A 27,431-nucleotide genomic window follows, 5' to 3' on the forward strand; every position below is an offset into this window, starting at 1 on the left:
AATTTCTGACTAATGTTTATCTCTAAAACACAAAATTCTTTACCTAATGATTTCAAAATTTTAAAGCAAATCTTTAAAATAATTCTAGATTCAAAATTATCCCCAAACACAACTATTTCTCACTGTCAAAAAACAATCCTTAATAATATCTAAGTATTAAACTACATGGTTTCTAAAATATAGAACCAAAACGATGAAATCAAAATATACAAAGAAGGAAACCCATATGCACATTACGTATAATAACCACCATCATTATTTACCAAGCATCTACTTAACACCAGGGGCCATACGAGTTTTCACATATTATTTCTAATACCAAGCACCATACTAGTGACTTCCTATATAATTTATAAACTTCACAACAGACAGCTAAAGAAATTAGGACTCAGAAAGGTTGAATAATTCTCCCAGTGCCACACAGGTAGCAAATGGCAGATCCCAAATAAAACTAGACTTAAGCTGTAACTGAATTTAAAGTATAAATTCTCTCCATTCTGCCATGCTACTTCGTAAGGCAAATGGTAAAAATTAGCCCTAGAGGATTATAAAATAGTACAAAGAAACTGTCATCAACTCAATTTAGCAATGACTAGAGCTCATGGCCATACTTTCTAATTTAAGAAAGTTCATGAATCTTTCTTTAGTCTTCCTGAGGTATTAAGAAAACTGGTATAAGAGTGCCCACATATCATCCCATAAATAGAATAAACTTTTATTTCACTCAGATAATTATATGCCTTCTTTTACAAGTTACCACTATAAGATGGTATCTACATAAACTAATTCTTAGATAATATGTATAACGAACCAACAAAATCATTATTCTGATAGCAAGGGAGGCTGGAAGGAAATCTGCTCAGCAATGGCTGGCATGTAATATAGGGTAGTCACGGTTCTCAGAAAATTGAACTTAACCCATTTACGTGGGAGGATGTAAATTTTTTTGTGAAAAATCAGACCTTGGCGATGACCTTGAGCAGTAGGATATAAATAACTCCCACAAGTTTAGTGTTCCAATAATGGAACACTAGGCATAAATGGGTTAAGTGGCAGATACTCCCCTGGCCTAACCAAAAGATCACTACAATCAGTTCCGAACAGTTCTAATTAAATAGATTACAACAAAACAGGGATAAAGCACTTCCTAACTGACATAAATGTGATTCAAAGAAAATTTATATTGATTCTTAGTGTTCTATTCTTCACACACAATATGTAGGAAATGAGATCATTTATTTACAGTGACCCATAGCAACTAGATCCCTTGTGACCAACACCATATACTTGCAATATGGCTCCTCAGAGTTAAAACCACATTCAGTGATTAACGAACACAGTAAAATCGAGACATTGATTAGAATGAACCCATGGTGTAGTATCATGGAAAGAACACTGGCTGGAAATCAGGAGGTCTAGGTTCTAAGGCCTGGTTTTTCAACCGTTTACCTAAGCAATGTTAGAAATCTACTCTACCTCAAGACACCTCAGATTCAGGACCAAAAAGTGACAGAGTTGACCTAGATACTACAAATGAGTTTAAGTCTCCTGGCCCAAGCTAATTACATCCCACTCATAAAGGCAACTTGTAAATGAGATGGAACCCTTACTACCATCAAGGACAGAAAAGCTGCCAGAAGATAGTCAACACTTCAGGAAACTATTCAAAGATTCCTCAAAGTATAAACCAATTAGTTTAACGTATCAATCCTGGGCAGGATTCTAGGCTGGCATGTAGAAAAGGCAGCTGTGATCATTTGAGGCTGACAAGCATGCACTAGGAAATTCCAAGTGGGCCCCACCTCATCTCCTCCTATGATTGGGTTACTACTCCAGTAGAGCAGGTCAATACAGTAAACATATTAAGTCACCTCTCAACTTAGAGGAAGGAAAAAAGTCACATGTAACAGAAACTTCTGTTAAAACATAACTAATCAACTCCAGGTAAAGACAGCAAAATAAACATACACATCTGCTTTTGCTCTCTCCTAAACCCCTGTAAGACACCAAGAAAAACATTTGTTTCATTGTTTTATTTCATTAAATGACATAATTACAATGGCAGGTGGAACAAGAGAGGATACAGCATCAAAATTTTGAAGGCTAGGTTAGCAGATGCTCTGATAAGGAGATTTACAATACCTAAGAAAACTGAATCCTAAACATGAAGAAAGAGATACAACCCAATTGACACAGAATCCCCTCAGCCTCAGGAATGGAAGTAGGGTTGAAAGGCAGAGAGGAGATTAAACAAGGAAAATTGGTTAAAAGCCTGCTTAAAAAGTGTTCAGCTGGGCACAGTGGCGCACGCCTGTAATTTCAACATTTTGGCAGGCCCACCGCAGGAGGATCACTTTAGCACAGAAGTTCTAGACCAGCCTAAGCAACACAGTGAGACCTCAACTCTACAAAAAATTTAAAAATAAGTCAGGCATGGGGCTGCTTGCCTGCAGTCCCAGCTACTAGGGAGGCTAAAGTGAGCGGGTCTCTTGAGCCTGGCAGGCTGAGGCTGCAGTGAGCTATGATCACACCACTGTACTCCAGCCTGGGCAACAGAGTGAGACCCAATCTCAAAATAAAATTAAAATTAAAAAAAAAGAAAAAGGCACTCAGATGCCCAGGTACTCTCCCTACTGCACAGAGCTGAACAACTGCCCCTTCTTCTTCACCCCAGAAAATAAATGCAAATGTATAAATTATCTGGAGACAGTAAACAGAGGGTACCTGGACTAGAGGACACAGGCAAACTGAAAGCAGGGAACCAGAGTGAAAACAGGGCACTAGATGAAATATATAGAATGAAGGCCAAGGACCACCCCTCCCTACCATTGCCCTCTAAGCACCCAGAAAACTAGCAGCCAGTCTTCACTCCTCAGAAAGGAATTTAGAGAAGTCTTCTCTGGGAAATCTTAGCTCCACAGAAAAGACCTCAAGATACCGAGATCAGAGATCCCCCAACTAAAGAGCCCACTCAGATCAGTGAAGTGCACAGTTAAGCAAATGTCTGTCACATGCTCAGAAATTCCAAGCAGATTCTTAGTCCACCATTCCTAAACATGAACATACAACCGAGAATTGCTAAATAATTGAGGAAAACCACTGAGGAATTACAGAAACAAAAACAAATCAAAAAGCAACTAGAAGGAAAGACAACATTGGGAGAAGAAAACTTTAAAAACACCAACAATTAATATTCTCAAAAAAATAAAATGGTGCAACCATTTAAAAATAACAGGATGCTATTTCAGCAGAGAATTTTTTAAAAGCTCTTGGAAATTTTTAAATAATGATTCCAGAAATGATAGAACTTAGTAAAATGTTTAGAAGATACAGTTTAGGAAATCTCCTAGAAAGTCAAGCAAATAAACAAAAATGAAAAATGGGGGAAAGCTGAAAATCCAAATACAAGGAAGCTGAAATCCAAATACAAGAGCTTTCAGAAAGAGAAAATACACAAAATAAAGAGGAAATCACCAATAAAACAATTCACAACAATTTCCCAGAAAAACAGAACGTGAATTTCTAGATTGAAAGAGCTGTCTGCGTGCTCAGAACAATGGATTAAGAGAGACTCGCGGAAGGCATATCACTGTAAACTTTCAGCACACTGCACACTAACAGAAGATCCTCCAAGTTTCCATATAGTAAAAAGAGGTCACATATCCGAAATCAGGATTTCTAACTGCTCAACAGCAATACCACAAGCAAGAAGGCGAAGGTGCAATAACTCCAAAATTCTAAAGAATTATTTCCAAACTAAATATTAAATGGCTACACCAGCCTAAACTATCTATCAAATATATGATAATAAATGCATTTTTAAATATGAGGAAAAATTAAAAAGCAGCAGCACAATTTCTCAGGCAGCTACTGGGTATGTACTTACCAAAAGGAGGGAATCAACCAAGAAGTCATAAGATTCAGGAAACAGACCTAACATGAGAGGGAACAAAATAAATTTCTAAAATCACAGCAAATGACGACTCCAGGTTGCCAACTACACACCAGTGCAGAGGGCAACCGATCAAGATTATGACAGGTCCGTAAAGACTTCTTCAGGAAGGTGAAACTAATAAAACACCTGATACATCTGAGAGTCTTAAAGGGGTTTCAGACAATAGGCAAAAACTTTGGGGATGAGTTAAGTTATAGAAAAGTAACCAGGCTGGGACCTGTGGCTCATGTCTGTAATGCCAGCACTTTAGGAGGCCAAGGCAGAAGGATGACTTGACCTAGGAGTTTGAGACCAGTCTGGGCAACACAGCAAGACCTTGTCTCTACATACAGACTGACAGACATAGCTGAAGCATTGTGGCACACATATGTAGTCCCAGCTACTCAGGAGGCTCAAGCAGAAGGATCACCTGAGCTAAGGAGTCAGAGGTGGTGGTGGGCTGGGGGCAGAGGTGGGGAGGGGAGGGGAGAAAAAGGAAGGGGAAGGGGACAGGGACAGAGAAGGGAGGGAGGGAGGGAGGGAAATTTTTAGAAGAGCATCTGCTTTGTAGGAGGCAGAAAGAATGAATTAAATCCTCTTCAATAGTGGAAGATCTAGAACTGAAAAATCTAAAAGTAACTATCACCTCAGTATTTAGAAACATTTAAGAAAGAACCAAGATAATCAACAAAAGAGGGTCATGTTTGCCTCTAAAGAAGGTAAAACAGGGGCAGGAGCAGAATATTGTTCTTATAAACCTTGTAGAACTATCTGATTCTTTAATTGAATTGTGTAAGAGTATATAAATCTGCTTAAAAAAAAGGAAATTTAAACAAAAATTAATCAAAATGGGGTAATAAAATATAAAGCTACTAATATTGAGAACTCACATTACTTCATAGACTTATTCTAGACAAATTCCTAAACTGAAGAACAATTTAATATCCCATAAATTGTGCTGCAAAAGCCAAAAGGTTATTTAACCATGTGTTAAAATAATGTGGTGTTGTTGACTGTTTCTTTTCTCCATTTTAGACTATTAAAACCCAGCTGGACCGAGACATCTTTCCAGCTGCATACTCCATCCCATCTGGCTCTGCTCAAATTCTTCTCAGCCATAGCTATGCTGCTGGCCAAGGATTCCCTGTGTAGATGGGCTGCTGACGAGACAACGGGCCTCCCATCCGACTGGTTATTTCCACGTTGCGAGAAATACGATGTGGTATTCCTCCATACAATGAGGTCATATATAAAAGATGCTTTCTAACAAATATATACACACACATATGCATATGTACTGATTCATAATAACTGTTTTCCTCAAGTGTCATTTTATTTTCACTGCTCAGTTTACCAATATTAACCAAAAAGTATAAAAATTTTTTCAGGTTGGTTTATAGCAAAGGTATGAGTGCAAGGGCTTAGAGATTTTATTTGACAATAAGTTTACTACAATTAAACAATGTGAAGTCAATATTTAAAAAGTAACTGCCACCTTAAGCTACATTAATAAAAGTAGAAAATCTTGATCCTATTCAACAGATATAAATTATCAGTCATTATTCAGTACTGCTTTCAGCTCCTAGCTCCATACTTTAAGAAGAATCGAGGTAAAATGCAACAAATGAAGAGATGAAAGACTAGGCTGGTGAGGAAATCTAAACATGTCATATGGCTAGAGGCTATCTAGCCCCACATTCAATCCTTTCAAGCAAATTAACACAGCAACAAGAATAAAATAGAAGAATAAAGCCATGTGATAAAAATAACACAGCTGAATGAACTTAATACTCAGTTAAAATGATTCTGAAGTTGCTTAGTCTTCTATTATATGGAAGACTGATATGTAGAACATTAATTACATTTGCTCAGCACAGTCCCAAGTGGTAGCAACAGAACCAAATGGAAAAACTGATGATTAAAGCAACAACAACAGTGAGAGCTCCCTCAAGAAATAAATCCCTGACTGAGAGTTAATCATAGATATGGGAGTTAAGGAGAAGCTGGTCAATACCAGATTATGACACTGTAGAGTGGCTTCAAATATCAAAGGGCTAATTGAACAATGTGACTTAAAGGGTTCCTTTCACACCTGAAATAAGAGTCTCAAGGATTCCATCCAACAATAAGATTTCATTTTTCTAATATCATTTGTATTTCAGTCAACTAACTCAGGGGCTAGCAAACAGTGGTCTGGGGCTAACCACCTGTTTTTGTAAATAAAGTTTTATCAGTACACAACTATCCCATTTATTTTGCATATTGTCTGTGGCTGCTTTCAAACTACAACCACAGAGTTGTAAGTGGGGCTACAGGGCCCAGAGCCTGAAATAATTACTCTGGTTCTATAAGAAAAAGTCTGCTGATACCTGAGCTAGGATAACATACATAGACAAATGTGACATTTAAAATATAAATAAGAAGCACCAATTGTTCTCCCACTATAAACAACCAGAAAACTAGACAGAATATGCAAAATTTCAGACACTATTCAACAGGCAGTACAGAGCTAGACTCCCTGAGAGAAGGCATACAATGAGGTGGGCCCTACAAAGGCCAAGACAGCTGGAATTTGTGGAGGCAGATCACCATAAAGAAGAATATTCAGGAAAAAAGCTCCAAAGATCTGATAGCGGTTCTTTTGCAACTGTTCCTAAGCACTAAGCTGCACATTCAAACAGTAAAATTCAACAAGGTCAGGCAGAGAACTACTGGGAGCTATCATTCCAAGAGTTCACCTAAAGCTGGGAGGCAGTCAAGTTCTGAACAGCCAGAGAGAAAAAACATTGTTAAACACCTTGGGCACTGAATAGAGACCATAAAATGACCATACCTCATAAGGAGGAAACCAGTGCTAGCATAAAGTCTATTCTAACCCACACTAATAATCAAGCCTCAGGAAAAAAGTATACTAATAATAATAGGCTGATCTTATTAACTGCCAGTAACTTAACTACCAGCCAATACAAAATTCAACTCTTTAAAGGAAGGAAATAAAATCCAGACTTTCAACAACATTCACAATGTCCAGCAACCAATAAAAAATACCAGACATTCAAGAAGTAGAAAAATGGGACTCATGACTGTAAGAAAAGTCACTTAACAGAAACAGACATAGAAATGAAAGTAATGATGAAATTAACAGACAAGCCAATTAAAACAGCCATTATAAATATGGTCAAGAATTTAAAGAAAAACACAAACATAAGGACACAAATGGGGGACTTTTTTTTAACTAAGTAAAATTTCTACAGTTCAAATACGCGAAATATAAAATGAAAAATTTGCTGTGAGTTTAACAGCAGATTAAGCACTACCCCCCCCCCAAAAAAGGGGGGGGGGTCAGGGCTTTAAAACACACAATATTAACTATCAAAGCTGAAAAACAAATAATGTGTATAACAAAACATAATAAACAAGCCAAAGTGACTTCTGCAGTCAGCACAGTATCAGGCAATCTAACATACATGCCATTAGTGTCTCAGAATGTGGGAGAGAATGGGAACAAAAATTATTTCAGAATAAGGACCACACTGTCTCCGAGTTTCATGAAATCAATAAACCTGTGATCTAAAGAGTTCAGTGAACTCTAATGCAGCACAAACTAAAAAAAAAAAAAAAAAAACTCACACCAAAATACAACAAAATAAAATTTGTAGCAACCAGTGATAAAAAGGAAAATATTAAAAGTGGGCAGAGAAAAAAAAGATACATTACACAAGAAAAAACAATGATAATATTAACTACAGACTTCTCAGCTGAAAATATGCAGGCCAAAAACAATGGAAAAATATGCTAAAAGAAAAAAATAGTTCCCAAATCTAGAATTTTAGATCAAAGATGAATATCCCTCAAAAATTAAGGTAAAATACAGACTTATTTTTAGATGAACAGAAGCCAACAGACCTGCAGTAAAATTAATGTAACTAGAATACTTTTTTTTTTAATTCTTCAGGTACAAGGAACATGACACAAGATAGAAACCTGGATCTACACAAAAGAAGAACAATTACCAGGAATAGGTAACATATAAATAAATATAAAATATTTGTTTTTTCATCTTTAAATTTCTTTAAAGGCTTATTAACTGTTTACAGCAAAATGATAATGCCTTGTGGACTACATGTCAGATATAGAAAGAAAAAAAAAGTATGACAACAATAGCACAAAGGCCAGAAGGAGAAAATGGGAGGTTTTTACATTATAAATAAAGAAGTTTAATATTATTTGAAGGTAAACTGTGGTAAGTAAAAGATGCACATTATAAACCCTTGATCAACCCCTAAAAAGTAAAACAAAGAGGTATATCTAATAAGCCAATTATTCAATAAATGATAATGGAGCCATAAAAAATACTCAAAATAATCCAAAGTAAGTTAAAAAAAGAAAAAAAAAGCAGAGAATGAAAGGAACTAAAACAGACAGGACCAGTAGGGAGGAAAACAAGACAGTGTACTTAAACCCAAGTAAATCAACATAATTATATTAAATATAAATTCTCTAAGTATTACAATTAGAAGGCAGAGATTCTCATCATGGATCTTTTTTTTAAAAGTAAGGCCCAACTGGCCGGGCGCGGTGGCTCACGCCTGTAATTCCCAGCACTTTGGGAGGCCGAGGCAGGCAGATCACGAGCTCAGGAGATAGAGACCATCCTGGCCAACACAGTGAAACTCCATCTCTACTAAAAAAAAATACAAAAAATTAGCCAGCGTGGTGGTGGGCGCCTGTAGTCCCAGCTACTCCGGAGGCTGAGGCAGGAGAATCGTGTGAACCCAGGAGGCGGAACTTGCAGTGAGCCGAGATCGCGCCACTGCACTCCAGCTCTGGGCGACAGAGCGAGACTCCATCTCAAAAAAAAAAAAGTAAGGCCCAGTTACATGTTACCTACAAGAAATGCACCTTACATATAAAGACGCATTTGGGTTAAGAGTGAAATGACAGAAAAAAGATATACTGTGCAAATTATGAGAGAGCTAAAGGGGCAACATTAATATCAAAGTTGACACCAAGAGAAGTACTATTACTAGGAATAAGGAAAATAAATTGTAACGATAAAAATGTCAATTCTTCAAAAAACATTAAAAATCTCAAATGCATAGGCACCTAATAACACAGCTTCAAAATACATAAAGGAAAAAAATCTGAAAAAGAAAAACAGAAATCCTAAATTATAATTGGAAACTTCAACAGGCCTCCTCTCAGCCATAGAACAAGTACATAAAATTAATAAGGATATAAAAAAAAACATGAACAACACTATCAACCAAAATAACCAAATTGACATTTATAAAACATTACATCAACACTAGCAAAATACTTTTTCTTCAAATGCACATGGAACATTCACCGAGAAAAATCATATGCTAGTCCATAAAACAGTGTTCAAGGAGAAATCTGTGGCTCTAAATATTTATATTAGATAGGCAAAAATCCAGCATGGGCAACATGACAAAACTTTGTCTCTACTAAAAAAAAAGAAAAAAAAAAAAAATAGCCAGGTGTGGTGGCATATGCCTGTGGTCCCAGCTACTCAGGTGTCTGAGGTGAGAGGATCATTTGAGCCGGGACACTGAGGTTGCAGTGAGCTGTGATTTCTCCACTGCACACCAGCCTGGGTGACAGAGTGACAATGTGTCTCAAAAAATAATAATCATAAAAGGGCATAATAACAGTGATCTAAGCATCTACCCTTAGAAGCTATGAAAGGAAGAAGAAATTAAACCAAAAGTAAATAGAAGAAAGGAATTAATGTGGAAAAAAGAAGAAATATTAATAGATAAGATATAAAACAAATTTGACAATACAGAAAAAAAGAAAACAAAAAACTGGTTCTTTAAAAAGATTAGTAAAATTAATAAATGCTCATTAGACTAATCAAGAGGGAACGAACAGACACACTACCAGTATCAGGAACAAAAGGGGAAGCATTACTACACATTCTAAAAACAGTAAAATGATAGGGGAATTATTACAACTTTTGTGCAATAAAACTCAGGTTAAATGAACAAAATTCCTTTACCAAATTAACAAAGAAACAGAAAACCTGAACAACTCTATATCTATTAAAGACATGGAGGGCCAGGCGTGATAGCTCATGCCTGTAATCTTAGCACTTTTGGAGGCCGAGGCGGGTGGATCACCTGAGGTCAGGAGTCCAAGACCAGGCTGGCCAACATGGCAAAACCCCGTCTCTACTAAAAATACAAAAACTAGCCAGATGTGTTGACGCGCACCTGTAATCCCAGCTACTTGGGAAGCTGAGGCAGGAGAATATCTGGAACCCAGGCCGTGGGGGGAGGGGTACAGAGGCTGCACTGAGCCGAGATGACGCCACTGCACTCCAGCCAGGGCAATAACAGCGAAACTCGGTCTCAAAAAAATTTAAAAAAGACATGGAATTCATGGTTTCAAACCTTTCCACAAGAGAATCTCCAAGGCAATATTGCTTCACTGGTGAATTCTATGGAACATCTAAGGAAAATATATCACCAGCCCTGCACAAATTCTTTCAGAAAACAAAGGACAGACTATTTCCAAAACTATTTTGTGACACCAACATTACCCATGATACCAAAACCGAGATTATAAAAAATGTACATGCCAATATCCCTCATAAACACAGATGAAAAAGCCATTAACAAAATATTAGCAAATCAAATCTAATAACACATAAAATAATACACCATGAGCTTAAGTAAGGTTTGTCATGGAATTCAAGCTTAGTCCAACATTTAGAAACCCATCAGTATAATTCACCATATTAAAAGAACAAAACCTATGATCATCTCAATAGATGCAGAAAAAAACATTTAACAAAAATCAACACCCACCTTCATGGATTTTTTTTTTTTTTTTTTTTTTTTGAGACAGTCTCACTCTGTCACCCAGGCTGGAGTGCAGTGGCGTGATACTCGCTAGCTGCAACCTTCACCTCCTGGATTCAAGAGATTCTCGTGCCGCAGCCTCCTGAGTAGCTGAGATTACAGGCGTGTGCCACCATGCCAGACTAATTTTTTGTATTTTTAGTAGAGACGGAGTTTCGCCACGTTGGCCAGGCTGGTCTCGAACCCCTGACCTCAAGTGATCCACCCACCTCGGCCTCCCGAATTGCTGGGATTACAGGTGTGAGCCCAGTGGCTTTCACAGTATCTTAAAAACTAAGAATTAAAGAGAACTTTCTCAACCTTACGGGGATATCAGAACATTCAAAGCTAATGTCAACAATGAGAAGAGTGAATATTTTCTGCCTAAGAATAGGAACAAGACAAGGATGTATACTCTGACTACTTCTATTCAATACTGCCCTGCAGGTCCTAATCAATACAATGAAGCAAGAAAAAGCAGTAAAATACAAATTACAAAGAAAGATATAAACCCATCTGTATTTGCAGAAGACACCATCAGGTATATTTTTAAAACTCCAAGGACTTACAAAAAAAGCTACTACAACTAACAAAGCTTAGGAAAGTTGCAGTATACAGAATCAACATCCAAAAATTAATGGCATTTCTATATACTAACAGTAAACATGTCAAAAAATACTCTCAAATGGCCGGGTGCAGTGACTCACACCTGTAAACCTAGCACTTTGGGTAGCCAAGGCAGGCAGATCACTTGAGGTCAGGAGTTCAAGACCAACCTGGCCAACATGGTGAAACTGTCTCTACTAAAAATACAAAGAAATTAGCCAGGCATGGCGGCACACACCTGTAATCCCAGCTACTGGGGTTCTCCTGGCTGAGGCAGGAGAATTGCTTGAACTGGAGAGGCAGAGGTTGCAGTCAGCTGAGATCGCACCACTGCACTCCAGCCTGGGTGACAGAGTGAGACTCTGTGTCCAAAGGAGGTGGGGGGTAATACTCTAAAATAATAGCCATCAAAACAGCATTGAAAAACACAACCTACTTAGGAATACATATGATAAAAATATGTTCCAGATCTATATACCAAGAACTACAGAACAACGTTGAGAGAAATTAAGTATCTAGAGGAATGAAGAGCCAGATCATGTTCATGAACTGAAAGATTTAAAATCATTAAAATGTCCATTTTCCCAATTTGATCTACAGATTCAACACAATCACAAATAAATCCCCATAGAAAAAAAAAAATTTAATTGACAGGCTGATCCTAAAACTTATATTGAAATGCAAAACACCCAGAAGAATCAAAACAATTTTTAAAAAGAACAAAGTCAGAGAATTTATCCTAACTAATTTCAAGACATATTATAAAATTTCAGTAATCATTACAGTGTTGTACTAGCACAACAGACATGTAGATCAAAGGAACAGAATGCAGAGCCCAGAAAAAAACAAGGCACACACACATTCCGTTAATTTTTAACAAAGATTCTAAGGTCATTCAACAGGAAAAGTCTTCAACAAATGATGTTTAAATAATTTGCCATACATATGCAAAACAAAACCAGAACGTCAATCCTTACCTCACACCATATAAATTAACTCAAAATTAGTTACTGGATGGCAAGCGTAAACCTAATTAACTAACGCTGTAAAACTTCTCAAGAAATCATAAGAAAAAAACTTTCCTACTTTGGGATGGCAAAGATGTTTTAGGACATGAAAAGTATAGACTATTTTTAAAAAGTAATATTGGACTTAATGAAAATTTAAAACTTTTGTTCTTCAAAGAACACAGTGAGAAAATGAAAAGGCACACCACAAATTAGAATACATTTGTAATAAATCTATCTGCCAATGAACTTGTATCCAGGATATTCCAAGAATTATTCCAAATCAAATAAGAAAACAACCTAATTTTTAAATTGGGCAAAAGATGTGAAGAGACATTTCCCAAAAGACATAGCACATGCAATGATGTTAAACTTCATTTGTTATCAAAGAATTACAAACTGAAACAAGTTACTACATACTGCACATCCCTAATTCAAAAATCCAAAATGCTCCAAAATCAAAACTTTTCACATGCCAACATGACATTCAAAGGAAATTCCAAATTTTAGATTTTCAGAGTAGGGATGCTCAACCAGTGTAATGCAAATATGCCCAAATCTGAAAAAATCCAAAATCCAAAACACCTCTGGTTCCAAGAGTTTTAGATAAAAGATTCACGACGTGTACCACACACCACAAGGATGGCTGAAATTTTTTAAAATTCATTGTACTACATGTCGCAAGAATGCAGAGCAATCAGAACTCCTATACTAACTGGTGGGATATTAAATGATACAACCATTTTTTGCAAGTTTGGCAGTTCTTTATAAAGTGAAACTCCTAGTTATTTACAGAAATAAAAATATATGTTCCACACAAAAAGCAGTACATTAATTTTCATAGCCAACAGCAAATTGTGGCATATCCAGAAAAGAGACTATTATTTAGGGGGAAAAAAAAAAAAAAAGCTACCTAAGCAATAACATGAAACCAGAACTAAGGATTACATACTGTATGATTCCATTTATTAAAAATTCTACAAAGGGCAAAATGATTCTATAGTAACAGCAGATTAGCAACTGCCTGGAGGGGAGGAAGGCTGAGGGGCAAGGGGGAGACCCTGACTGCAAAAGGACATGTATGAACTTTTCTGCATCATAAAAATGTTCTCTACTTTGATTTCAGTGGTTTCACAGACGTATACATTTGTCAAAATTCTGAAACCATATACTTAACATGAGTGTATTTTATTGTATGTAAAGTATGTCTCAATAAATAAAAAATGTACGTATTAATGGAAGAATCCATGTAAACAATCTCTCAAAGGAAAGAAACTACTCTTTTTTTTTTTTTTTGAGATGGAGTCTTGCTCTGTCGCCAGGCTGCAGTGCAGTGGATTGATCTCAGCTCACTGCAACCTCCGCCTCCCGGGTTCAAGCGATTCTCCTGCCTCAGCCTCCAGAGTAGCTGGGACTACAGACATAAGCCACCTCCCCCAGCTGATTTTTGTATTTTTAGTAGAGATGGGGTTTCACCATGTTGGCCAAGATGGTCTCAATCTCTTGACCACCCACCTCAGCCTCCCAAAGTGCTGGGATTACAGGCGTCAGCCACTGTGCCCAGCCCAAAACAAACTACTTTTAATAAAACCAAAGTATCATCTTGCGCATCTCCTAGGTAAGTGTAAATCTTGTAGAAAGTATACACAATATTTTCAAATAAATTATTTTCATGTCTGACTATTCCAAGACACTGGTTAAATGATCTGTATATGTTAGCCTTAACTAAAAGAGAATTCTTGTGAAATTTCTGGGAACTGAACTCTCTTTTTAATAAAGTTCATTAGTGACATTAAGATGGTTCGCTTCCCAGCTGCAGTAACAGACTATAAACAGAAACGTATATTATTTATGAGGCAGGCACTGTCTACACAAACATGAATGGCTCCTTCACCCATAGTAACATACACTTTACACTGCTGTGGATAACAACATGCCCACTTAAAGAACTACATCTCCCAGCCTCCTTCAAGTTAAGTAAGGCCTTGAAGTATCGCCAGAAGTGCTGTAGGGAACTTGCTGGAGGTTTCCTTAAAGGACAATGTGTCCTTCCCACAGTTCCACCCCCTTCTAACCTAGAATGCAACCTTGATGACTGGAGTCTGAACAGCCATCTTGAACTATATGCTACTAATGGCATAAACTAAGAACAGTGTAGTAACAAGACAGAAAGAATCCAGATCCCCTGATAACCAAATCAGTTGTAAAATGCATGCCTCCAAGCTGCCTGCAAAGAAAAAGAGATTTCTTTTTAAGCTGTCTATTTTTAAATAAGCATATGATGTGATACTAAATCATTTTGATATTATAATAACTGGCTTATTTTTTTAAAAACTAAAAGGCTTTTATCAAGGTGATCGTTTTTATTTTTTAGATCACATGGTTATGTAGGTTTAACCTTGCCCCACTCATCAATCAAAACAATAAACTACCTTTCTAATTTTTCATTTTCCAAATGATTCCTCAATTTGGAACAGTGTAAGAGAAAAAAAAATCTATTTCCCTATCTCTGGGAAGAAATTTTAGGCTGTATATTACTCCATTAATCTCTGATGAAACTTTAAAAAAACGTAAACTGTATTATCACTCCATTAATCTCAGGCAAATCTATATGCTCCAGTGATTTCTACCTTAGCACTTGTACTAAATTATATGGTCTACACTGTTAATTTTTAAAAGGCTCAGAAAAGAAAGAGACCAATAATGTTTGGAATAGCTAGGAGGAGCTTCACTGAAGTCCTAAAAGAATTTACATAGAAGAAAAACATAAAATACATATGTACTCCTGGTTAAAAGTTCAGGCTCTGAATCAAGAGACTCAGCTCCTGTGTGACCTTGGACAAACTACTTAAATTTCTTGCTTCAGTGTTCTTATCTGAAAAATGAGAATAGTAGAACTTACCTCAAAAGGACCTTGTGAGCATGAGAAAATGCATGTAGCTGGTAGTTAAGCAGTGCCAAGCCTGCAGCAAGCACTCTTCACAAACAGCAAAAGCTCTGAGGTAAGAACATGTAAAGGCCTGACTTGAAATACAGATTCCTTTTAGTGAGTGGTTGGAAATTTTATTATATTGTTTTATTATTTTGGCCGGGCGCGGTGGCTCAAGCCTGTAATCCCAGCACTTTGGGAGGCCGAGACGGGCGGATCACGAGGTCAGGAGATCGAGACCATCCTGGCTAACAAGGTGAAACCCCGTCTCTACTAAAAAATACAAAAAACTAGCCGGGCGAAGTGGCGGGCGCCTGTGGTCCCAGCTACTCGGGAGGCTGAGGCAGGAGAATGGCGTGAACCCGGGAGGCGGAGCTTGCAGTGAGCTGAGATCCGGCCACCGCACTCCAGCCTGGGCGACAGAGCCAGACTCAGTCTCAAAAAAAAAAAAAAAAAAAGGAAATTTTATTATAAAAAGAGAAAGAACGGCCGGACGCAGTAGCTCACACCTGTAATCCCAGCACTTTGGGAGGCCAAGGTGGGCGGATCACCTCAGGTCAGGAGTTCAAGACCAGCCTGGCCAACATTGTGAAACCCCGTCTCTACTAAAAATACAAAAATTAGCCTGGCGTGGTGGCACGTGCATGTAGTCCCAGCTACTCGGGAGGCTGAGGCAGGAGAATCACTAGAACCCAGGAGGCAAAGGTTGCACTGAGCGAGATCACACCACTGCACTCCATCCTGGGTGACAGAGCGAGACTCTATCTCAAAAAAAAAAAAAAAAAAAGGAAGAAAAAGAAAACAAAAGGCTTTTTAGAGATTAAACACTTGAAAAATAAACTCACAGAAGAAATCTGGATACCCATATAGATGAAAAGATGCTCATAATCTCACTAGAAATCCAAAATATGAAAATTTAAATATTGAGGGTTTTTTTTTTTGTTTGTTTCGTTTTGTTTTTTGTAGAGGCAGAAGTTAAAATGAGTAAGTTCCATTACAGGCAGGGACAGAAAAAGATGGGCATTATATATTGTCCATAGAAATGTAAATTGACACATCTTTTTAAACTGTTTATGGCTATAGCTTTCCAATTTTAATGCATAACTGTACTGCACTGCAAAAAATTGAAAGAATCTTAACGTTTCTCATAGTTGATGGTTAAACAAACAACAGTACATCCATCTTATGAAACAGGATACAACTGTTCAAAAACGTAATAAAAATGAGTAAACTATATCTAAATTTACTGACATAAAAATACTTTAACACAATGTTAAGCGGAAAAAGCACGTTGCAGGAAAAGGTGGAGAATTATTTCTTATCTGTAATTTTTTTAAGTACAAATCTGTCCATCACCAACAGAATGCATAAACTGTGATATGAGAACTACAACTGTAGAATTGTGGGAATATAACATTAAAGGCAGTTTGCGAAAGAATATGATTCAATATTAAAAATTCAAAAACATGTAAAACTATAAATACATATGTAATTAAAGCTTTAAAAATTAAAGAATGAACACATGAAATTGAAGTAAGAGTTACTTTTGAAGGGAGAGAAAAGAGAATGGGAGAGGAAGAGCACAGACAGGACTCCATAAATGGTGAAAAGTTCTTTCTCTTAAACTGGGTATTAGGTACATGGGTGTTCACTGTATCATGTATCTTTCTACTTTATGTGTGATTTGCACATGCTCTTTTTAACTACTGAATATCTAATAAAACAATTTTGACACATGCGAAAGCAAGAAAAAAACTTGGAATAATACAAATTACCTCTGGAAGTTACCTTCTTGAAGGTGAGGGGAGGGATCCTTCATGTTTTATGTTAGACACTTTCATATTGTTTGAATCTGACACTAATTACGTAAAATTGTATTAAATTTTTAAAAGAAATTACTTTTCCACTAAAATTGTAATTATGAAAATTATAAGCACATGGGAAATATGTGAGTACAGCTGAATAAAGAATTCTATTTACACTGTGATCATATCTATGTACAAAAATGTGCACGTTAACAAAAACAGAAGAATTGGGGTAAATCTGATCTAATGGAGTGGCTGGAACATGGGCAAATGTTTTACAGTTTTCATTTCTTGGAAGTTGTATTTCTTGGAAATATTTTGTATTTCATTAGTACTACCTCACTTGCAGAGAAAGTAAAAAAAAATGACAACTGCAGGAAAGCCAACTCTTTACCTTCAGGGTAGCCAAGTGAAAAATCTCCCCACATAGGAAGGCTGAATTAATTTACACTGATCTACAACGGACAGTACACACCATGCCAATAAGTGCCCTCAGAACAACTGGAAAGGGCCCCCACCACACCGAGGAGATTACATCAAAAGGTTCTGAAGTGCATATGTCCATTTTAGCGCTTAAGTGAGCACTGCTGATGCACATAAAAGCCCAACAGTTGGGGTTGCACTCCTGAACACAAGGAGCCCAGGAATGTGCTGAAAAAAGGAAAAGGGGGTATGGAGAGAGAGGCATGGAATGAGGAAGGAAAAATTTCTCCAACATGTGAGGCAAAAATACAACATGGCATAGTAATTACACACTCAATAACAACAACAAAAGAAATGTACACTCAGAAAGCTAAGTGCCAAGGAAACAAAGAATAGAATGATAGGAACAAAAATTTGAAGGAAACCAAAATCAATATAAGGAATAGGTACCAATGATAAACATTGGTTTGTGGTCTCTACAAATGCCCCCGCTATCCTATCCACTGGTTCCCCAAATCTGGCCATTTCCACAAAGGCATGAAGCAAAACAGGCGGAATGTCTATTTCACCCTCTTACCAAAAATATCACTGATTTGAAATTAATATAAACAAAACCTTCATGGAAAAAATTAAACAAGAATATCCCAAAGCAGATCTGCAGGAGGAAAATGCATCTGCTTTCTGAGCTTACCACTACTAAAAGTAGACGCTCTAGGTAACAAAGGCTGATACAGAGCCAACTGCTGTGAGGTTACCCTTTTCTTTCTTCCTATTAGGACTTTTCCATGCCCATTTCTTACAACCAAACTTTCATGAATCTTCCCCTATCAAAATTCACACCTCCAATCACCACCGTCTCCACCCACGACCTGCCAAAGGCCCCACTCTACTCATCTCACGAGATTTGCCTTCTCCTTTCTTCCCCACCTTTTTTCTCTGCCCCTCCCTTCCCTTATAAAACCTACTCTTATTGCCTCAAATATTTTCTGGAGGCCGGGCATGGTGGCTCATGCCTGTCATCCCAGCACTTTGGGAGGCCGAGGCAAGTGGATCACTTGAGGTCAAGAGTTCAAGACCAGCCTGGGCAACACAGTGAAATCCTGTGTCTCTACAAAAATACAAACATTAGCCGGGCATGGTCATGGGTGCCTGTAGTCCCAGCTACTCAGGAGGCTGAGGCAGAAGAATCACTTGAACCTGAGAGGCAGAGGTTGCAGTGAGCCGAGACTGTGCCACTGTACTCCAGTCTGGGCAACACAGAGAGACTCTGTCTCAAAAAAAAAAAAAAACTCTGGAAACAGGCAGATTATAAATACTAACGTTTGACGTTTGTTTTCACTTTCTTTTCACTACTCCCTGCTTTAAAACTGTGATTTCTGTAGGGTTTAACAGCAAGAACCCAGGCTCAGTGAATACTTTCCTATAGACACATTTGTGATCAAAGCTTAAGTCTACTGCTTAACAATTTCAGCAGATAGATGTCGCCAACTGTTCCTCCGTTTTGCATACACAAGAATGCAAATGCCATAAAACCAAGAACATCTGTTTATCATTTGATTCCTGTTCTATGGCATATTTATAATTGATCACCAAAGCCTGTCAACTCTACCTCCAAATTATTACTCGATCCATTTCCTTCTCTCCATTCCTACACCGGCCCTGCATTATTTCTCACACACAGACTGTTCTAAGAGCTTCTTCCTGCCTTTGGTTTTTCCCCTATGACAATCCATACTCCACAGGGCCCACATGGGTTTTCTCTCTAAAACATAAATCTGATCATGCCATTATCCTCTTTAAAACACTTCAGGCATTCCTCTGTGCATACAGAATTAACTCCCAACTCCTTCATGTCCTTCAATCTGGCCATCAATCATCACATTATCTTCTACCTATTAAAAAATAGGTATTAAAGGAAAGGTAAATTTAATAAAAGAGAATATTTGCAATGATGTCTAAAAATGTTGTATGATCTATTATTGTATTATTTACATAATTATTTATATAACTAAAAAATTCATTCGCCTCCATCATACAATATTATCACCAAATTCAAACTTTTACAAAATGGCTAAAGAGTTATGTTCATGTAACATATTAAAACTAGATTGGGCTGTTTATTTCTATTTTCAATTCCAAAATTAAAATATAAGGTAGATTACAAGGAATCTAAATCAATAGATATTTTCTAAAATGGGTGTTAACATATATAACTAAATTTCTCACAGCTTTCTGGAAATTGTTAAAGTCAGCTCTGTGGGTTCTTAACAGCATATCACACCTACCATATGAGAAAGTTTGGCAACAAAATCAAAGTTACTTTAGAAGATAAACGCCTACCTTAGTGATTCCCACTTGTTTTTCCATCTGGAATATTCCTTGAGTTTACCATGTAAACCACTAACACAAGCTATTCATCTCAACATTCATTAGAAAAGTTTCCTAAAATAGGTAATTCTTCTACTTCAAATCAAATTTACACAATTTACTAACGCCAGCTTATTAGCTTATATATAACAAACTATGGATTCTCATGAGAATCATTTCACTGTTTAATTAAATGTTATAGGATCTTGCAGATTCAAGAATAGCACCATCTGTCTCGGTTGCAAAGCTCAGTTTCACAACCTTATCACCAAATAGCAACAAAATATCATTTTCATACATATCTCTCTCAAGTAATTTATAGACAACTAATGAATGTAGTCTATTTGGGATCATGAAACCTGATTCAATCTGTGCAGATGATTACACTTTGTAGGTTAAAGAGACATACTTTGAAAACTGTGTTTTTAGTAACTGAAATGTTAGTTAAGAACTTGTATCTCAGGAGGCAAATATTTGCACTCTTTAGTTTCTAAGATGAAGATCCATGCTCTGATATAAATTCTAAATGCTAACGGCTCAGGTGTCATAAATTTGCAAATTTTTAAAGTACCTTCTCTTATCTGTTTAGAGTAACTATTATGTAGCTAAATTTTCCTAAAATATCTATAGCTCTAGGATTACACAACAACACTTTCTGACAGGATTTCCATTCTCTTTTATTATGTAAAAAAACTTTTAAAAAATTATAAATTAAACTATCTATGTAATCTGAAGACCAAAAAAAGTAAAACTGACTGAGGAAAGGTCTAAAAATCTCATTATATTTCTGAAGTGAAAAACAGAAATACTTGCCACTGCAACCTGTAATCTCAACAACTAGCAGAGACATCCCTACTACAGGTAAAGGGTCCTCTGCACCTCCTCCCACACCAACTATTCAGGCAAACTACTACAAAGTATAATTCTGAATTCTATTGTGCTCATCTCCAACTGTGGAAGAAACTACTGAGACAACATGTATGGGCTAGCTACTAGCTAGCTTACTAGGCAGTCTCCAATGAATAAAGCAACACCAAGTGGTCAAAGGTAAGAAGTTGGATATCATACAAACCAAACTTCAGTTTAAACCATAAGAGATTATCTCAACAGGATACATTTATTTATCCCAAGACTCTAAAATGAGCCTCAATTTGATGCCTGACTCTTGCTAGTCAGACAGAAGACACAACATAGAATTCTACTCTACCCTTAGGATAATTTGCCTTGATCCTCAAAAAGCAAAAATACCACTACCACTTAATTGGTCCCAATATCCTGTCTTGCCAATCAATACATTGCTAAACCCACTTCCACTGAAGCTGTATGAAAACAAAGTACACTGAACCACTAGACTCAGAACCTGAGAAGGCAGAGATTCAAGCAAAGCTGGAATTCCTGGCATACATTCACAATGTATGTACGCCAATATACCCAAAATGGAGCTTTCCCTGGGCTTTCACTCATCAGCAGCAAGGCCCCCATCAGAAGGGTACTAAACTGTTAACTCTTAGGCAGCAGTTTAGCGCAAAAAGCAGAACTAAAACAATAAACTGCAAAGAGAAAAGACACTGACTAAAGAGGTAAACTTTAAAATAAGATTTTCTGGGGTAGTCAGCTCAACTGTCTCTAAAAGCAATTCCAAAGGAAAAGGACCAAAAAACTATTATAAACAATGGCAACATTATTTGATCCATTTCAAGGGGGCCTACTTTGAACAATCCTTCTCATTTCAGCAGATATGTGTTAGTTCTGATATTTCGAGTTCAAAATCAGTTTTATACTTGTGAAGTTGTAAAACTCTTTAAAACCTTTAAAGGAAACTAACAAAAATAAAATGATTGCTGCAATCAACTTGCAATATTTTGCAAAACAAAACGGAAAATTTCTAGCTAAAATTTTAAAAACTGATTTTTATTTGGGCTCAAGCTCACTACTTTTAATCCTTGAACTCAAAAAACACTCAAGTTATAAGACCGAGATTGTTTCCCACTTCCTTCACTTATTCCTTTCTTAGATCATCACATCTTGTATTTCTAAGAGGTGTCTTAATCTTTTCTAGTACTAACACATATCGACTGGGTTTTTGATAACCATCCTCCAGCCAGGCTTGTTTTATCAACTTTTCTTGTATCTTACATCTTTCCTTCTGTCTTTCCACTATTGTTGCTCCAAAGTCAACAAACACAAATCTACCTTTCAGGCTCTTACCCTCCCCTACTCCCCCATTCCTGCTTGCTTCACAATCAACCTCTGAATCAAACTTAAAAGTAAGCTGCACACAATGGTGCACGCCTGAAATTCCAGCTACTCCAGAGGCTGAGGCAAGAGTTCAAGTCCAGCCTGCGTAACACAGCAAGACCCCACTGCCCATCCAACCCCCATCTCTAGACAGATTAGATAGACAGACAGAACTGCAGTGTCTGTACTGGCTTATCTTGCTATTCATTCATTCCTCAACCCACTTATCCGAGATTCTACCCTCAACAGTCAAATATAATTATTTGAACTACCGAGCTGCCCAAATAGCAAACTTCCCATCTCTCACTCCTTACACCTCTCCCCTTCAAGGTTCACCACGATTGTCTTTGAAAATCACCGTTATTTCATTTCTTTACTTTTATGTCAGAGAAAGCAAATCAGACTGTCTATTTAAAGCACATATAACCTATACCTTCACAACTTAAAAGCCTAGGCTTCATGAGAAGTAACCCTGAACCAAAATCGAATTTGTTTTCAATGCACAGAATTTAAACTATGAAGGGTTACACAGTTCAACAATTCTGATTTGTCTATTTAAGAGAGCAGTCCTAGAAAGGCTTTTAAACACATTATTAAATGTAATACCATTTAACACACTTGTTTTTCCTCAATTCACTTCTCATAATAGTTTCTATATCGTCTTGGATTATCTCCCATTTTAGTTTCATATCCCATCTGCTCATTTAAGATTCACGTCTGTCCAGTTTCTGAAATATTTGTCACTTTAGTCGTTAGCATTTTGCGTAATATAGCACTTTTTCAAAGTTCAGAACTGAATTATTTTAGAAAACTGAAAATTATTTTAACATCACTTCTTAATCTAAATTGGCCTGCCCACACTTCAAATTTTCCACCTAATAAAAATTCAATTTCAGTAAGTCTTTGTACTGTTTTTTAAAAGAAAGCCAAGAACTAGGACCATAAATTAGAAGTGTTCTCCTACATACCACTTCAATAAAGATCCTCAAGAATAAAGACTAGGAATTGTCAAGCTTCCAAAGAATGCCCTTCCCCTTCTTCTCTAGCAAGCCACATCCATCCATTCCTTCAACATCCAGTTTTAAAACTCCCCTTTTGGGGCCGGGCGCGGTGGCTCACGCCTGTAATCCCAGCACTTTGGAAGGCCGAGACGGGCGGATCACAAGGTCAGGAGATCGAGACCATGGTGAAACCCCGTCTCTACTAAAAATAGAAAAAATTAGCCGGGCGCAGTGGCGGGCGCCTGTAGTCCCAGCTACTCGGGAGGCTGAGGCAGGAGAATGGCGTGAACCCGGGAGGCGGAGCTTGCAGTGAGCCGAGATTGCGCCACTGCACTCCAGCCTGGGCAACAGAGCGAGACTCCGTCTCAAAAAAAAAAAAAAAAAAAAAAAAACTCCCCTTTTGGGTTTCTCTGGCTACAAGGTATTATCAGATATTATGCGGTCCATGTCACTCTCCCTCTGCAGAAACTAAATAGTGCATGCAGATCTTTTTTCCGCATATCAGTCTAGCCCTTTTGTTAACCCAAGCTAGATTTTAATAATTTCTGATGTACATTATTCCAAAATACATGTCTCAAATTTATCTAACATAGCATATAATACATTAACATTTCTAAGTATTTGTTTACTGGCTACCCCATCCAATCTCAGCCCTAATTTCCTTTTCATCTCATTGGATCTCAGAAGTCCTCATTTAGCAAACATAATAACCAGCAGAAAGCTTGTTTCCAGGGCTGAGTGAAGGAGGAGAGGAAAGAGAAAGGAAGTGCTAAAAGGCAAAGAAATACACAGTCTTTTCCTGATGACATCACAGAACCTGCCACTAGTATCAGCATAGAGAAAGCAGCAGTGGGTGCCTGCAAGCAGGGAAAGGAAAACCTGCCTTAAAAACTGCTGCTCTTCCCACAGGGAGCCATCCTCACCTCTCCACACTCTCTTCAAGCCTTTTTCACACAGCAATCCTCTCCCTGGCCTAGAAGAGGGGCTATAGCCCCCGCTGCCTGCAGCAGAGAAGTGTCTGCTCTGACTGCCAGGACTATAAGTCAGAGAAAAGGTGCTCCTGACACTACATGAGAACACTAAGTGTAAGTTCATTCCCATAAAAAACGGCTGCCATAAATAGCATTTGAGTTTTATAACACACCTAATTAAGTGCAATATACAAGGTAAACAGACTAACCATCATTTGTAGCAACAGAAGGGAGTTTTGTGAAAACAAACTTACAAATTAACTTTTTCTAATATTTTAGAACACAGGAGACAACCTACATGTAAAATTTTAAACCTCTAGATACAACTTAAGACACTATTCATACTCAACATGACTAATACAAACGCTACAGATTTGTGGGAGGGCTTTCCCTCCTTCAACAAGGCTAAACAATATTTTTAGATACTGCCACATTATTAAACAGAAAATAGAAATTAGCCAGTAGCTGCGTTCTCTCTATTCAAAACACAGTAAGGGTTGTGACATGCGTGTCAAACTAAAACATGATTTAGTCTTTAAGAAGAAAAATATATTTATTAAGTACTATTCCTGACATTCCCTGAGACAAATCTCAAAATGTTAATAGAACTGCTATTTAAAGTTCAAAGAGCACTGCAGAGCTGCCAAGGAATTAATAGCTTAAACTACCAAATAAGAGCCACAGTTCAATTCCCAATCTCAGCCAGCTACAGCTCAGAGTTGGTATAGCAATATCACCCAGCACATTAAAGGCACACCATGCAACTGTGAATCTTATATGGTTGTAACGAAAAACTGTTAAAAACTAAAGATAAATTTCAAGTTTTTCTTCTCAATCTTGGCTTATTTATGAGGAAAGACACAAGAACAATTTAATTCTCTGCTCCCTAGAAAAAAATACAAACTCACACATAAATGCTATACTTAAAACAAGTCATTTTACCATTCCAACTTCCTGGTTAACTGCCTCGGGCTACTCTGTTACTTTAGTTGTAATTTACGAAAGGTCTCTTCCTATTAAAGAACATTATGTAGTCATCCAAAGTGCCTTCCTTAAAAGGTACTCAAAATGATTTTTCACACCTCCTGCCCTCCAAATTAATACCAAGTTTACAGGAGAAACTGAGGCACAGAACTATTATGTGATTAAGCTGGCGAGTCACTAGTAAAAATGTTTAATACAACTCAAGTTTCCCTATTACCAGTTCATTTCCCATTTTACTGGGCTCATAGAAAATAATCTTTTAAACGTTGAACAAAAGCCCTGCTTAAAGAATGAAAGTAAGGGAATTCTGGATCAAGCCCCCAAACAAAATCCCCAGAAGGCTCAAAAATCTATAGGTTGCCTACTATGCTACAGAAAATATAAATACTAAATGAATTCCTATTCCTTTGAGGAGGAAGAACATGTCTCATGATCAGTTGGAATTGTCTTTAATAAGGAATTTTTAGACTTCATCTAAAACATTACCAAGCCACAGTACATACAGTCTAGATAAAATATATTCAGAACACAGAGTTAATCATCAAAATAAGCTGAAATAAAAACAGCACGCTTGTGATCAAGACCCAAATCATCAATAAGAGCTCCCTTGAGGAATGGAGAATAGCTGTCCAGGAATTCATTCACTTAACAGATAGTTAACAAGCACCTAGCAAAGATGATTCCGACAGGGTCATTCTTCTGCAGAAGCTCATCTGATTATCAGAGGTACACAGAGGGAGGTACACATCAGGTGCCAGGGTAACTAGTTCTGCCTGTGGTAGTCAGAGGAGGTAACATTTGAACTTCTTCATAAGTAGGACTGTGCCAGGCTTATATGCAGGCACAAATACTAGGAGCTAGTTCCAGAGTTAGATATAGTTTTTCCTTATTTCTCTTTAGGACATGAAAATTCAATAGTTAAAATTGTCAACATAAAATGTTTTGTCAAACCAATTATACTATTTTAAATACCTTATTAGCTCTCATATTAAGTTCACATAGGTTTAATCATCCTTCTTAATAAAATAATAATGAACTATGAAGAAGCCTCCTGTATTATACTCAAAAATACTTCCTCATACTCACACCTGTAATCCCAGTACTTTGGGAAGCCAAAGGGAAGGATCATTTGAGGCCAGGAGTTTGAAACCAGCCTAAGCAACATAGTGAGACCCTATCTCCCCTCATCCCCCACTGCCCCGCAAAGAAAAAAAAAAAAAAAAGCTTCCTCATAAATTTGTCAATGTTCTTTAAGGGAGAAAAAAAGAGCACAATAATTATTCAGTTTAATATCCTTTTAGATTACCAATTTTTGAAATTTCTACTCAATATCATAAAACTTGTTTACAATAACATTTTATTTGAAATAAGTCTGCTACTCAAATTTAATTTTAATATCAAATGTCTTAAATACATTCAACTCAGTGACAATACAAATTTAGACTTATTAAGTAAAAAGATCTAACGAAGACTTAAAAGGAAATATTTTCCTGCTTTACCTTCTCCTATCAATTTTTTCCCCATCAACTTTTATTTTAAGTTCTGGGGTACATTTGCAGGTTTTGTTACATAGGTAAATGTGTGCCATGGTGATTTGCTGCACAGATTTCCCATCACCTAGGTTTTTTGTTGTTTTTTTGTTTTGTTTTTTTTGAGATGGAGTCTCATTCTGTCGCCAGGCTGCAGTGCAGTGGTGCGATCTCGGCTCACCGCAACCTCCACTAACTCCCTGGTTCAAGCGATTCTCCTGTCTCAGCCTCCCAAGTGGCTGGGATTACAGGCACATGCCACCACACCCAGCTACTTTTTGTATTTTTAGTAGAGACAGGGTTTCACCATGTTGGCCACAATGGTCTTGATCTCCTGACCTCGTGATCCGCCAGCCTCCGCCTCCCAAAGTGCTGGAATTACAGGCCTGAGCACTGCACCCGGCCTATCACCTAGGTATTAAGCCCAGCATCCATTAACTTTTCTTCCTGATGCTCTCCCTCCTCCCCGCCCCCCCCATCTACTTTTAAAGTTAAAGCCACAAATTTAAACCATGCAAAAAAAAAAGACACAAATGAAATTTTGATGCAATCAACTCAAGAGGATCCTTTAACAGTAATGGAGGCAGAGAACAGTGGCTCACACCTATAATCCCAACATTTTGGGAGGCTGAGGTGGGAGGACTGCTTGAGGCCACTGCACTCCAGCTGGAGTGACACAGGGAGACTGTCTCAAAAACAAAAAAGAAAAACAGTAATGGAATTTTACTATACTGAAAAATAGTACAAAATGTAGAAAGCTGTCAGCCAAGG

The 27,431-nt window shown here is 37.3% G+C and overlaps 1 protein-coding gene across 6 annotated transcripts in view; it reads right to left on the reverse strand.

The window, feature by feature from the left end:
• MED13L (mediator complex subunit 13L) overlaps nt 1-27,431 on the reverse strand; it is a 318,142-nt gene that overhangs the window by 282,597 nt on the left and 8,114 nt on the right. The window contains exon 1 of one of the 6 annotated variants that reach the window (XM_017946232.3): nt 3,887-4,382. The exons of the other annotated variants lie outside the window; for them this stretch is intronic. Coding sequence (XP_017801721.1) covers nt 3,887-3,940 — 54 coding nt within the window. The 5' untranslated portion in view covers nt 3,941-4,382. Of the gene's footprint in view, nt 1-3,886; nt 4,383-27,431 lie in introns of those variants that run through there. 6 annotated transcript variants of the gene reach the window in all.

Source organism: Papio anubis, chromosome 9 (assembly GCF_008728515.1).
Source record: "Papio anubis isolate 15944 chromosome 9, Panubis1.0, whole genome shotgun sequence".
Classification (NCBI taxonomy): domain Eukaryota; kingdom Metazoa; phylum Chordata; class Mammalia; order Primates; family Cercopithecidae; genus Papio; species Papio anubis.